This window comes from Epinephelus moara, chromosome 17 (assembly GCF_006386435.1).
Source record: "Epinephelus moara isolate mb chromosome 17, YSFRI_EMoa_1.0, whole genome shotgun sequence".
Classification (NCBI taxonomy): Eukaryota; Metazoa; Chordata; class Actinopteri; order Perciformes; family Serranidae; genus Epinephelus; species Epinephelus moara.
The window spans coordinates 16,971,981-16,987,462 of NC_065522.1; the positions used below are offsets into that span (position 1 = coordinate 16,971,981).

The window sequence follows — 15,482 nt, forward strand, 5'->3', positions numbered from 1 at the left end:
AAAGAAAAGGACCAAAATACATTGAAACAACAAGAACAACAACAATCAGGACACTCTACCCCTAGACGTGAAGGCACAACACGTAGGGGTAAGAGCTAAGTGATAGGGGCAAAGGGTGTATTGGGGTTTGGTCCAATCTGAATGAAGGGTGATGAAGTGATAAAAGCTAAACCACACAGTTAAAATGAAAGGATGAGAAGAGAGAGACAGGATGTTAGAGTTATTGCTGAAAACATATAAAAGGGGTGACAGGCTTGATTTAGAAAGTGAGGAAGACAAAAACAAGGCGCAACAGTTGGCACAAAAAGCAAGAACATGCAAGTGTGTGAAAGAAGGGAAATTATTGAGTGTGTGAGACTGAGAAAATGCATCTGTATGTGTGTGTGTGTTGACATCTGAATTTCCATGGCTTGGCTGCGTCTTCATCTGGGGAAGATGAAACAGAACGAGGGATGACACAAAGGAGGAGGAAATAAAACAGAGACAGGACGGAGAGGAGATGTGTGCCGCCGAGAGGAAAGGAGAGAAAGTTAATTCCTGTGATGACTGAAGGAGGCAGGAGATGAGGAGGAGGAAGATGCAGCCTGTCTTTCAACTTCAAACCAATCTGCGACTTAATTATAACCTTGTTTAGAGTATGATATGGCCCATTTCACAGGGGAAAAAAAAAGACAAAGAGATTTTAAATCCCACATTTTAAACCAAAGTGACAGAGAATGGTGTTGACAGAGACCAATTTAACACATAACAGAAAGCGGGGAGCTACGCACAGCTGCAAGAACATCGAAAGAAAAAATGTTGCAAAAGCTCTTTGATCCACTTCCTGTTTGTGTGGTAATGTCTTTCCTTTTAACAAAATAGTACTCCATATGCTTTTAACATTAACTCTTTAAAACCTGGAGCGACATCACTTTTCTTGTGCTTTAAGAACAATCTTCACGGAGTTTAGACACACTTATACTGATGACTTCTTTGTCGTCTATAATATATCAAGCCTCGTCTAACAATAACATAGAAAACATAGAAATAATAGATTCATTCCAACACGATTTCACTTGCAGTCACCAGACTCCATTGACGAAAACAGTCATTTTAGCTCACTTAAAACAGGAGCTGCTGGTCTACAACTGCCTTAATCAGTTAGTTAGTTAGTTAGTGTTATTGTGTGTCTTTGAGGAATCCGAACTACCCTTTTTAAATGCCAAAGACAGACAGTAACACAACAAAACTGATGGAAGCAGCGGTAGACCAGCAGCTCCCATGTTCGGCGATGTTAAACACTATTTGTCTCTATGGAATCTGTCTCAATACTCTTTGGTATTGGTCACAACTTGGTCTTGGTTTCGGTGGTCTTGACAACAACACCACTAAGCTGCTGGTCGATAGCTGCCTTGATCAGTTAGCGTGCGTTATTGTGTGTCTTTGGGGAGTCCAAACTAACCCTTTTAAATGCCAAAGTCACACAACAACACAAACAAAACTGACTGAGGCAGCGGTAGACCAGCAGCTCCTGTGTTCGGCAATGTTAAACACCATCTTTCTCGATGGAATCTGGCTTTGAAGAGTTCTCAGTCTCAATACTCTTTGGTATTGGTCACAACTTGGTCTTGGTTTCGGTGGTCTTGACAACAACACTGCTAATACGGTCTTTTGGCTTCACCATAGTGAGATTTTACGACAGCTACTTCTGTCTTGTTAGCATATACGACCTCTACTGTTGCATGTCTGTTGTGATCTCTCGAGAACCCTCCCCTTTTTACATATAAAGGGGTTTTTTGTGCATATTTTCTTATCCAAATCAATGGTCTAAAGTTATCTAAGAAGGACTTTGTATTCCAAAACTTTTATCACACAATACGGCCATGTTTATTACAACCATTTCAGTCTGCAAGACCACACTCACAGCCAGTGTTGGCTGTTTAACCACCACAGCAAAGACAGAACAACAGCAGGGTAATAATTAACTTCACTTTCATAAAAGTGAAGCCATATACAAGAGGACAAACAAATCTGGTCAACATTTCTGAACTACAACGAACTGAAAGGAAAAATACTAAAAGGTCGAGCCATCTGAGAAACAAGTGTTACTGTTTTCTTTTTTTAATATGTTTTAGTGACCTGTATGTTTTCACACTTTCTTCCAGGTGACAGAGAACATCATCTCCAAACAAACCTTCATAGGTGAGAATCTCTTTCTTCCACACACATACAGAGAAAACAATGCCACAAACATCATGTCTGACATTCTTTCACTTCCTCTCCCCTTCAGAGGCCAGAACCATGCCTCGCTCCTTCAACAACTCGGGGTCAAAGTTCATGACCTCGGTGGCCCAGAGGCCATCTGCCCACTTGACCCTCAGAGACACCAGCTCTCAAGGTGAGGCAGTGCTGGGACTATTACTTTAGGTCAAGGGTTGAAGGAGGAGTGAAAAGGAAAGTCAACTGAATATCAAAACAGTTTGTGTGTGTTATCATAAATGTCAGGGTTAGAGGTTTATCACTGTATGTTTACGACTGCTGGAATACACCTTTTTTGTTGCGTGCTAAGCAATAAAACCATAAAAAGAGACACTAAAAAATATTTATTCCTTGCTATTTGAATGATGCAGACATCTGGACGGAAGGACGTTAAGGCACAAACCATGCAGATTTCAGTATGAAGGCGGAAAAGCACTGATAAATCACAGTTATGGGGGGTGGGACTTTGTTAATGAGAAGCAAAATGGCTAAAATGTCATAAAACTTTTGCCGAAAGCTTTTTGTTTTTGCAAGAAAAGAGGATATCAGACATAAACAGCGACACATGAAAGCAAACATTTGAGCATGAAGTGCGGGAGCAGCTGTTGCTAATGTTAAGTCCGAAATATTCTTTAAATTGCGTCATCTTATTGTCTATGCACATGCCCTTTAACATAAACTCGGGATATGTTAGATCATTGAGCTCTATCCTTTTATCTTACCTCAGGGAACAGGCTGCTTTCTGTAATAAATCCCTTAATCGTTAATATAAGGGCAAGCTGAGGAGCGTAAGACTCCAACTTGCTGTATTAAGGATCACTTCAGTTGTTTTATCCATTAAAGTTACTTATCCTGCGCACATTCCACCTTAATCTCAAATATAAAGTATTAAGTTGTACATTAAAGGATTCAGATTCATGTGTCTGACCATTCCTCCTCAAATAAATATCACTTCTGCATGCCAGAGGCTTTTTCCTGAGAGAAAACAAGCAGCAACCTTCATGAACCGGCCGGATTGGCGAGGTATATCAATTCATACAGCAGTAAAACGGATATTTATTAGGACAGCGGCACCGATAAGAATAATGGAGCATATGTGTGTTGTTAAACATGGACTTTGAAATGTTGGAATGTGTGTGTGTGTGTGTGTGTGTGTGTGTGTGTGTGTTAACCAGACTTTTGTATCGTCACATCTGAGGCTGGCGTGCAAACTGAAGGGTGTTAACAATCTGGCAACGGCCGACTGATGCTATTTCCATTGAGTTGACAAAGGGTAGGAATGGTGCTGTATGTGTGTGTGTGTGTGGAAGAAGGAAGAGAGGGTGAGGTTCACACATTCGGCCTGGATTTCTCATAAGGAAGTACGGCAGCAAGAAACTTTGAGGGTTGACTTTTGATGTTTTTTTCCACACAAAAAAAAAACAATATCTTAACAAATGACAAGGAAACAATAGTGTGTTAGCCAAGCCAGAGCATTAACACACACACACACACACACACACACACACACACACACACACACACACACGGCAAAGACGTAGCTGCGATACAAGCGACACCACACTCCTCTGCAGGATCTACCTCCTGTAGGTGTTCCTTTGTTAAATGTGCATCCGCCATTCTACACAGTATGAATGATAAAGGCGTCAAGTACGAAGATGGGATGTGATGCATGCGTCCACAGGAAAAGATGCATGTTAAATATGGAAGGAAAGACTCGCTGGCTCAGAGCCAGGCGACAGACTGCGAGCTGGCGGTGTACTACTCATCATCCTTCCTACGTCTCTCTACAAATGTTCCTCACCTCCCCTGTCTCCTTCCCATCAACAGGGTTCCCTCCCTACCCGATCCCCACACCGGGTCTCCACCAGTCCTGTCGCCATGTGGTCCGCACGTGGGCCAACCAGAGCTTCGGAGCTCACCTGCACAACATGACCCTGTCCAATGGGAAGCTGCGAGTGCCTCAGGATGGGCGGTACTACCTGTACTCCCAGGTGATCAATCCTCAATCAATCAATCCTCACCGAAAATGTTGGCATTTTGGAAAAATGCATTCAAGTTTTCGATCAATCAGTGTTTTGAACTTTCGAGTATCTAAATCAGATAATTATTTCAGCTTTGATCCAAAGTGCCTCTCAGTGTTGGAGCCTTTACAGTGTGAGTGGAACAATCCTAACACTGCATTATTTTGATCATCTTTCCCTGCTCTGCTCTCCTGCCTCCAGGTGTATTTTCGTTATCCGTCCCCAGCAGCCAGTGACGGAGACCAGCGCAGTGTCAGCCACCAGCTGGTGCAGTGTGTCTACAAGAAAACCTCCTACCCCAGCCCCATACAGGTATATTATCCCTTTTCCACTTGAGATAATAAGGTCATGTTGAGTGATACGAACTGTTAAATAACTTTCGTACCTTGATTTCACCTGTCTTTAGCTCCTGAAGGGGGTGGGAACAAAGTGCTGGGCTCCAGACGCCGAGTACGCCCTCCACTCCGTCTACCAGGGAGGACTGTTTGAGCTGAGGGCCGGCGACGAGCTCTTTGTCTCCGTCTCTTCCCCGACGATGGTCAACGCTGATGATTCCTCCAGCTACTTCGGCGCTTTCCGTCTGGACCTCTGAGAGGAAAAGATGGGAGAGAAAAGGAAAAGATGGATAAATGGGTGGGCTGGAGACAGTGAGTTAGGGGCCTTTTGAATATCCGTTGATTGGAAAAAAGTGTCATTTAGGCAGAGCTGTGGGATATTGACCGGGATCTTGGATCCTCTCCTGGGACGGATACACTGAAGGATGGAAGGATTGGGGTTTGAAAGGCTTCGCTTGAGTGAAAGGGAAAAGAGCGGATTTGTCTTCCTTACTCTCCGCAAAGCCAACCCCAACCATCGAGAGCGAGATATACAAAGATACATGTGCAATCACACAAAACTAAATGTGAGGATATCAATTTTCTGTTGATTTTTCGGGGAAGGAAATTGCTTTTGGATGTCAAAAAGAGAAGTAAACCACAGAAAAAACATTAAAAAAAAACCTTCCTGTTAGACGAGATTCGCCCACAAAATTAGGCCACCCTGCTGCCTGTACCCCAAAATAACACATGGCTCTCAGTATATCTCGCATGTCAGCAGCTTTTTTGCGGGAAGCAATCGGACCCCTCGGATTTGGATTCAAGACCGAAGAATGTACACGCAATAAAAACTCAATCCTCGGCATCGAAGATGTGAGGAAGGACTGTGGAACGGGAGCAGAAGAAAGTCAAATGATCAAACCAAAGCAAAGAAATTGTGGAATATAACTTTTTTTTGAAAGCGTGCGATGAGAGTACTGTACATATGAATGGCGGAGAATGAGATGTAGACAATGAACTGTGGTGATTTTTAAAGTAATTCATATGTATTTTTACCTTGACTGGACTTAAAACCACTTGGATTTTGCTGAGGACTATTTACAACACTAGAGCTGTGGATTTTATGCAAAGACATTTTTAGAGGAGATTGTTTCTTTGTACTGGATACAGTAATAAGACTGTGAGAAGCAATATAGAGTGCCTTATGAACAAACAAAGGACGAATGAAAACAAGGAGAAAGGAGAGGCAGAACTCTTATATATGCCAATAAGAACGAGCCCAGCAGAAGATAAAAGGAAAGAGAGTTATAGGGGCTGAGGGCGGCATGCAGCCCGACCTGTCTGTGTTGTTGATCTCTCTTCTCTCTTTCACTTTCCCTCGCAATCTTTTGTCTTGTAAAGTATTTTAATATCTTGTCTTTCTTGTCTACCCTGTGAAGCTGCATTCAGTTTTATTTTTAAAAAGGCTTAAGGTTAAGCAACCAACCAGAAAACACCTGTGGGAACAAGCACGTGCAAAGAGGCTAATTGCGCAAACACAAAGACATTCACAGGTGTCGGTGCTTTTCGTCAGTGTCACAAACCAGAAAATGAAAGTTGGTCCACTGGAGAATTGATGGTACACAAAAATACCAAAGTAACATCTGACCTAAAATGGGAACAGACTTGCTGTACTTTAATGTTACCTTTAGTTTCAGTTAAAGAAATAGTGTGACATTTTGGGAAAGACCAACTTGACGCCAGGAGACAGTTAGCATAGCTTAGCACAAAGACTAGAAATGAGGGGCTCTGTCCCTAAGAGACAAAATCCTCCTAAAGGCTTGCTGTTTACCCTTGCTCCCAGTCTTTGTGCTAAGCTAAGCTAATCTATTTGGTATTAAAGCCCTCCTCTTTACCTGACAACAAATAGCATTATCTCCCAAAATGTTGAACTATTCCTTTAAAAGGTAACTTAAGTATTTTTCACCCTGGCCCCAATTTTCCCATGTTTTTGTGTCTACGTGACTAAAATTTCTAAAACTGGTCCAGTATTGAGTGAGACCGATCACTTTACCTGCACTCAAGTGTTTGCTTTTGCCACTGACAGGCTCAGATTGTTATCCTCAGTATCTGATAACATTATGGAAAGGATCCCTACAGAGATAGGCCTTTTGTTAAAGAGAAAGATCCTTTTTGTTTAACCAGAAACAGCTCCGAAATCGCTATCGCCAAATCCACCAGACCCCATTTAAGTAAACGCATACTTTCACGTCTAACTGGGTAATTTAAGGGTGTATTTCAACCAAACCACAGCTGGTTGTTGTTGGAACAGTGGAAGGACAACGGTTTTATTTTGTTTCTGTCGACTTTTAATGAAGGTTGTTTTACAATGATACAATTACTGTTTATTTATATGGAGCCTGGTGAGTTAGGCGATAGTGATTTTGGGGCTGTTTCTGATTACACAAAAAGGATCTTCCTCTTTAAGTGAAAGGTCTATCTCTGTAGGGATCCTTTCCATAATGTTGTCAGACACTTTGACGAATAATCTGAGCCTGTCAGCGGCAAAAACAAGCACTTTCAGTGAATGTAAATAGACTGTGCATATCCCCAGACTGGTAACATTGCAGCCTGTGCAGCATTCTTGAGAAATACTGGAGCAATTTTAAAACTTGTTCCCATTAGTCACTTAGACACCAAAACATGTGAAAATAGGGTCCAAGTTTAAAAATACTCAAGTTTCCCATTAATATTCTAACACCAGCCATTTATTTAGGTGCCAATAAGATGCCTTTTAACATAATAGTAGTAGTTAGCAAATAACTTTCATCTGGCTAACAAGAAGAACATAATAAATTTGGCGATTTAATGTTGAAACTGTCTAAATCATGGTCAAGTTGCTTTTCAGACACTCCAACAACCGTTGACCAACAGACGTACAGCTCCAATATGGCTGCCAGTCACCTGTAGGCACTGACACACCCACAGAAACACACACAAACATTTCTGTGCCATTCTGATCCTGTGTGGCAGCTGGAAACACATTCACACGATTCATTTTCTTCAAATTTATCAAGCAGGCAGAGAAAAGGTGCAGAGCAGATTGAGTAACAAGACACAGATGCACATAAAGAAAAATTTTTAAGACAGCCAGAGTGGATATTCACAGACATAAACCATGCACCGACTAGCACAGACTCAACCCCTGCACACTTTCCTCTCTGGCATGCACATGTACACACATAAAGGAGATACACACATCACCTCACACCACATCCACAGGCCAGTCTGTGCTCCACAGACACACACATCATCCAATGTCACGTCCAATGTAAAGGCGCAAATACACACTCTCATTTATCCACGCTGTCTAGCCTCCCTGTGCCATCTGGTAGCTGTCAGTGATTAGTCAGGAGGCATGCAGGGAGTGTGTGTTAGTGCACTTGTGTTTGTTCAAAGGGCTCGGTTCACATGGACTATTCATTAAACGAGGTTAAACTAACATACGCACACACAAATAGACATTTCTTTGTTTGTGTTCCTTCATTTGTTTTCCCTGAGAGGAAAGGATTCATACGCTGACACACACACCTCTAAGAAGGTGACATCCAGGCCATCCTTCTCACACTGTGGTTCACACACACCTGTGTATATACTCTATGCAAGGTTATGTTAGGCTTTCAGGTTTTTCAGGAAGCTATGAAAATACAACAACACATCCTGGTTATTTTTCTGTGCAAAGCGCAAAATTGAGGGCAAATTTCATTTTGTGTTTGATTGCTGTTTTAGATTTTTTTTTTTTTTTTTTTGCTGGGTGGCATGCACCTGGTCACGTTTCTGTTTCTCAGCCCGCCGACGCTCCATCACAGCTTGCCCTCACTCTGTAAACTTGAGCTTAAGCCAGTGTGTTATCCAGGGTAAACTTCAACAATCATACGGCCTTTTCTTTCTTGCACTCCGACCAACACAAACAGATCACTGAAGCAGGTCCAGCAGCGACGGTAATGCAACATACACACTCATATCACAACAGCATACACTAAATCCCTGGTCCAGCTGGGAAAACTTTTGCATTGAATTTGTCTGAGGCGCGTTTGTACTGGACAGTTTTGTAGCTGTGAACATGTGTAGCACATTGTTGCTAAAACAATAAACAAATTTTTAAACTTTCCCTGTGTATGTGTAGATTTACAGTGTCGCAATGTGGTGATGTAGTGAGCAAAGAGAACAACATTCAACTACTCATCCCAGTGAAAGCTTCACAATAAGCATGGTACAGATCATCTGAAGGTCAAATGACGTCCACAGTAGGCGTCTAAATCTTGGGGCCAACCTGGGGACAAGCTGAAATCTACAGCTCAACAGTTGTACTGTTATAACTGGGCTCAAATTGTCTTAAAAGTTTCAGGTTTTTCAATAACCCAGTCACCAGAATTTTTTTTTTAATTTTTTATTTCTGCAAACCACGGCTATGCAACATTTTTACAATATTATGTATCCAATATGTTGAAACTTTAATGTGTTAATGTGCGATTATGTTTAGGCACAGAAGCCTCTTGGTTATGGTTGGGAAAAGACCATGTTTTGGCTTAAAATACAAGGGGCACAAACACTGCTGGATATGCTGCAGATGTCTCACTAAGAAACACCCATCTTTGGTGCCACAATCACATCTGAACATGTCGCCAATGTCTCGCTAAACAACACCTGCTTTTGGTGCTCAATCACAGCTGGAAATGCTGCCGATGTCTTCCTCAACAACACCTGGTTTAGTTGGCACAATCGGAGCTGGAAATACTGCCGATGTCTTGCTAAACAACACCCAGTTTCAGCGCTTCAGTCACGGCTGGAAATGCAGCTGGTGTCTCGCAAACAAACCACCCACTTTGGTAGCACAATTGCAGCTGGAAATGTCTCACCAAAGAACACATGATTTTGGTGCCACTATCAAAGCTGGAAATGCCCCTGATGTCACCAGGTTTTGTTGTTTGTTGGGGGAGCAGTGGTCTGCATCTTAGCAGCCGTCTCTGATGACAAAGTCAGCTCATACACATGTGATCAGAACTACGTCACTTTAGAAACATTGATTTATTACGTATAAAACATACAAAAGTAACATATCCATGGTTTGCAGAAACTTAGAATGCTGACATTTTCTTCTGGTGACAGAACAGATTACAAGATCAATCTGAGGCATTACAAAATGATAAATGGTTAAGGAAAGAAGAGAACATATACTAGACAATCTTGTATTTGTTTGGGGGGATTTTTCACTAATCTTTTCCTTACTTTTGTGATGAAATATTGGATTAACCTGTGACAACAGTTTAGAAGTAAACATTGCTTTAATTTAAGGTGGTAATGTGCCAAAATGTAAAGAACAACAATCTCAATGTCTTTATAAAGACGTTATTTTAACCTAGACTTCTAGACATCGTTGGACCTCCAGTGCCTAAGTCCATGCTCACCAGGATACTATCACTGTCCTGAAGACAGTGAAAGAACCCCACAGTTTCTGGTCTGCAGCTGACTCCTGACCTTTGACCTCCCTGTGTAGCAGTTGGCCCAGAAGGCAAAAGCATACCTCCAGGGAACCGTAAAGTATCCCAGTGTTGCAAATAATTGTCAGTTCTGTTGGAATTCAGTCCAAAGATCATTTAGCTCGCATTTCTTTGCAGGGAACACAAGTCACGACTCCCGCTGCTTGGTTAATGAAATTTCTAAGAGCTTAAATGCTTTCCATTTGCAGCACCCTGCAGAGAGAGCTTCCTCATCCCACAGCACTGTCACAACACTTCACTTTCTGTTAGATAATAAATAAATAAGCAACAGGCACACATGCTGCTTTAGTGCCACGATCTGTTAGCGCTTTAACACATAAAGTATGTAGCCGTGTCATTCCAAATCATCGCAATAATTGGAGACGTGTAAATCAAATGCTGCAAAGGCCAAAGTTTATCATTAAGCCAATTCAGTCATCAAAATATATAGTAGAGTATAAAAAATAGAGTTTTTATTGCTTTGGCTCTCTACTCCAGCATATTGGGTGGCTTTCTAAGGAAACAATGAGTTGGATTAAATGGGAGTGTAGGATTTATGGGATATATTGGCAGAAATGGGATATAATATGATAATTATGTTTTCTTCAGTGTATAATCACCTGAAAACAAGAATCATTGTGTTTTCATTTGCCTTAGAATGAGTTGTTTTTATCTACACAGGGAGAAAGTCCTCACCCAGAGTCTGCCATGTTGCATTGCCATGTTTCTACAGCAGCCCAGAATGAACAAAATTAAACACTGGCTCTAGATAGGGCCTTTTGCATTTTTGCATCGGCCACAGTAGATAGCAGCCCCTCCGCAGTGAGGCAAACAGCGTCAGAAAAACACAGATTTTTACTGTGAATCTGCTTTATTCAGTGTTTTTTTGTTTGTTTTAGAGAGAACGAGACCTCTGTGGGTAACTGACCCTTCGCTAAGCCCCACCCCTTTGTGATGGTCCAACAAGCTGTGCATGGAGCCCACACTGTAACTAACTGCACTCCCTGAAGAAATATTATCATATTTTTGGAAAAAAGTCAAACTGACTCAGCAGCAACAACATGTTAAAAAGACAAAGATAGTTAGAAGCTAAAGCCGAACTATAGGCTACAGATCACAGGGTAAAAATGAACCACCACATCACTGCTGATCGCCACAGAAGACAATGAATATAAAGGGAAACTAGGCGATATTGAACCAGCTGTGTGGCATTGCAGTGTGTGCAGATGAACGGTGTTTGGCTTCACCGATGACACACAGCTGATTCAATATCAGCAAAGTTTCCCTGCTTCCCTTCACTGGTTCCTGTACAGCAGGGTCGGTCTTTGTTTCACTGTTACAATCATTAAAAAGCAAAAGCAGCATGTGTATACATTCAGTAGGCTATATCTTCAGTAGCTAGCTAGCTAACCCTACACTTTTCAGGGTTTGATTTTGGTTTTGGAACAGGGACGAAACGATATCTTTTTCCAACCTCTCCAGGTAACGAGTATCATTAATACACGACGTGCCCCAGGCACAACATTTAGCTCCAAATCCACAAAACCAGCCTGAAAATGAAGGAAATCTGAAACAACTGCATTAGAGTCAAAGGAGCACTATGTGTTGTTGTCGGACCCTGGTTTGGGTTGGTCCGATGCTACATTATGATTGACTTGTCTGTGTCCAGGGGCGGGACTGAGCGAAGGGTCAATTTGCCAGTTTAGTGCCAGTTTAACACCAGTTCAACTGACCATGTGTTGTACTTTCGGAGGACCAGAGTGAAGAGAATAAGCCACTGAAACAAGCAAAAGTGAAGCTGGCTGCAATGCAATGTATCACCAAGGTGGTAAGAGACTTCAGGGAGTCACTGAAAGAATTTACAAACAAATATTTGCTGGAATTACTTCATTTAAGTTTATATTAACTTGTCCAATTTCTCTCAGTCTGCGAAGATTAAGGTACTATCTATAAATATGGCTAAAATATGGAGCTACATTAGGGTCAAATGTTTTGTACTTGAAAAAATGACTGACTGACTTTAAAGTCTCAGCTTTAATTTTACAGTGTTTACATCCACATCGGCTGAACACTGTTGGAATTTTAGTATGGAGCTACATTAGGGTCAAATGTTTTGTACTTGAAAAAATAAAATTTGAAACTGAAAATTCATGTGTTGATCTTGAATTTTGAAAAATACAACAATGTATTCAAAATAAAAATAAGTATATGAAACATTTTTTCAGGTTAAATATAATTTTGATTCACTTTGGTAATTCTTTTGAATTAATAATTTATTTTCACTTCCATATATATTTTAACATTTGAGGTCTTATTTTTTTCAGTTGCATGTTTTATCTTTTCAGATTCAGATCTTATTTTTTACAGATTCAGATCTTATTTTTTCACTTTCAGATCTTTTTTTTTTTCAGTTTCAAATCTGTTTTTTGAGTCGCAAGCAAAGCGGACACTACGCTGCGTTCACAGTGCTATGTGGAAATCGGACATATCAGCACTTAAAATGTGGCTGTCTGCAAAATCTGGCATAATTTATGGCTCTTATACCGCAATTGGTGCTCAGTACTGTCTAAAACAGATTTCTAAATGGAAGTTTGTCACTGGCATCAATTTTTACACTGCCAATCACATGAATATGGTGTATGTAAGTGTTGAGTCAGAATTTTTTTAGTTCCTACGTTCCCTGAAGACACTGTCACTCATGATTCCACACCCCTGTCAGTTGATGCCATGCAACCCCACGCCACATCAGGGTCAAAAGTCTGAAACTCAAAAAAAAGATCTGAAAGTGAAAAAAAGATTTGAAAGTGAAAAAATAAGATTTGAAACTGTAAAAAATAAGATCTGAATCTGAAAAGATAAAATATGCAANCAGTGTTCAACCGATGTGGATGTAAACACTGTCAAATTAAAGCTGAGACTTTAAAGTCAGTCACTGTTTTATATCAGATTCAGTGTGCTGAACTTCAGAGTTAACACACTAAAAACATTCTGACTGAACTCAAGTCTCCAGTTTCCATGAAAACCCACAAAGACACAGGAAGAAAATTCAAACACTACACCAAAATTTCCCAGCCATTCGGGTCCAAATCCAGAGCCTTTCTTATTGCAAACCGCTGAGCGACTGTACAGCCCCAAGAAAATATATGCAACAAAGGTGATCGAATTAGATTTCCTTTTATGTAAGTGCTGCTCTTAAAAATGCATGTCTAAACTAATTAGTCAGTTAAAATCAGGTCAGCTGGACAAAACAGCCAATAGAAGTGTATTTTTCTGTTAGTTAAGGGGAGTGTGTGTGCATGTGTTTGTGTGTGCGCACTGACATTTGAAACTAACACTTAGTTAGTGGTCTGCTGTGAATCCAATATGGGAGCACAGCCCACTGCTGCTGAACTTGGCAGTTCTGTTTGTCTTATTGAATAATGCCTATAAAATACTCTATTCTCTGTGTCATTATGTCTTGTGTGTGTGGCTCTGCACAAAAGTGGTTTTCCCATTTCTACAATCTGAAGCGTTACATTAGAAATTGCCAAGCCATGAGTCGGACACGTTGTCCATCATTTGTTCTCCATTAGACCTGGAGAGAGATGCTGAGCAGTTACTGTGAATCGTACATAAATCAGCACTGAGACTAGTTTCCAGCTCTGCTCTGTTCTGATCTTCCATCCAGGATCCATGCTGTGTTTATATTTTGAATAATAGTGCGGCTTGCTGAACATAATTATATATTTCCAAGGGAAATACATCACAAGCCCTCTATAAGTTTGACAGACGGGTTGTCCAAAAGAAATACTTTCTTTTGCTTCGGCTTTGGAGAGGCTGGGAAATAAAACACCGACGAGCCACTGTTGGTTACTGGTGCTAAAAATTTATCTGAGAGATTTGTCTGCCAAAGTTTATTTGTAATACTTTAACTGTTAAAGGTACCCTGTGGATTTTTTGGAAACAAAAGTTATGTTTCAATTTAATGCTTCTTATCTAACCCAACTGTGTGTATCTTTGAAGACAAACTGAATCTGTCCATCTTTATAAAATATTGGCAAAGTCAGCTTTTTTGAAACACTGTAAACCTGCAAAGTTTACACGTATGCTAGCTTGAATTGCTAGCAAGTATCCTTCCTTTGTTAGCACCACCAGTTGTTGAATGAAATGAAACCATGGGCACGTCTGTGTACTGCATCAAATTGTGGGGGAAAAGATCAAGTGGCAGCAGCAGGGGGCAGTGACAAAAAGCTTTAGAGAAGTTTGTGGCCCCACTTGTCCCACTTAAGGCCAAGGATTGGTACTCGACACCTTTACGATATCGCCTGAAATAACTCAGTACCAAGTTTTATCATAGCATCTTCAGTCACCTGAACCCTGCATTCGATCCTTTTTCTTTTTCTTGGACTGTCTCGACTCCTGGCTGAATCCGCAAACTTTCTGTTGCTGCCATCTCTGGAACTGCTCTTCTCCTAATGAACAATCAGTTACGACTACCTAGTTAGCATGCGCTAATACAGCAGCAGCAGCAGCTAACATCAGACACTGAGCTATGACATAGTCCTAACAAACTTACGCTGTAAAGCTGCAATGATTAGTCTATTATTTAGCTGACTGCCAGAAAATTAATCGCCAACTATTTTGACAATTGATTAATTTTCAGTAATTTTCCAAGCAAAAATGTCAAATATTTGCTGGTCCTAGCTTCTTCTTGTGATAATTTGCGTTTTTTCTTTGTCATTTATGATAGTCAGTGACAAGTCTTTGGCTTTTGGACTGTTGAGTGGACAAAGACACAGTTTTTCCTACATTTTATGGACAAACCCAGAAGAAAGGAAAATTCATAATGAGCTCTCCTTTTTGTCCTGCCTATTTCTCCTAAACATAACCGAGCTCAATATAACATCAACGAGATTTTGACCTTAAACCAGTTCCTGAGAAATAGCCCTCCTCTTGTCTCAGCCCAATCCAAATTTAGGATCTTAAATTGCTCTTTTTCCTCTCTCACTGCAGTAATCTTTGTTTAGAGATAACAGTAAGATCCAAATGAAAACCTGATTGGCTTATAAATGAGCCTGCACAATTTCAGAAATTTGGAGGCTGATTTATTTCTGTCGAGACAATGAAAAGACTATTGTGAGCAGCAACATTTTCCTCTGGGAAATAATAAATCATGAAGATAATCTGCAGATTAATCAGTAATGAAAACAAATTTAGTTGGAGCATGTTAATAAGAGTTAAGTAGCATTAGCCCTGTGATGCTAACAGTTATCCCTGTCACTGTGTGTGGACTCTCACAGCTGTCCCCAGCGCGGCACAACAGCAGCAGCAGTCTGGTGTTTCAAGTTGAGCATGATGTATTTGCCATACTATATGCCACTGCATTTACATCATGGGTATTGACTAAA

The 15,482-nt window shown here is 40.8% G+C and overlaps 1 protein-coding gene across 1 annotated transcript in view; it reads left to right on the top strand.

Moving 5' to 3' along the window:
* tnfsf10l (TNF superfamily member 10, like) overlaps positions 1-8,719 on the top strand; it is an 81,542-nt gene extending 72,823 nt beyond the window's left edge. Inside the window, exons 3-7 of the mRNA XM_050066565.1 lie at positions 2,145-2,181; positions 2,270-2,377; positions 4,069-4,232; positions 4,464-4,574; positions 4,669-8,719. Coding sequence (XP_049922522.1) covers positions 2,145-2,181; positions 2,270-2,377; positions 4,069-4,232; positions 4,464-4,574; positions 4,669-4,854 — 606 coding nt within the window. The 3' untranslated portion in view covers positions 4,855-8,719. The remainder of the gene's footprint in view (positions 1-2,144; positions 2,182-2,269; positions 2,378-4,068; positions 4,233-4,463; positions 4,575-4,668) is intronic.
* The last annotated feature ends 6,763 nt before the right edge of the window (positions 8,720-15,482 follow it).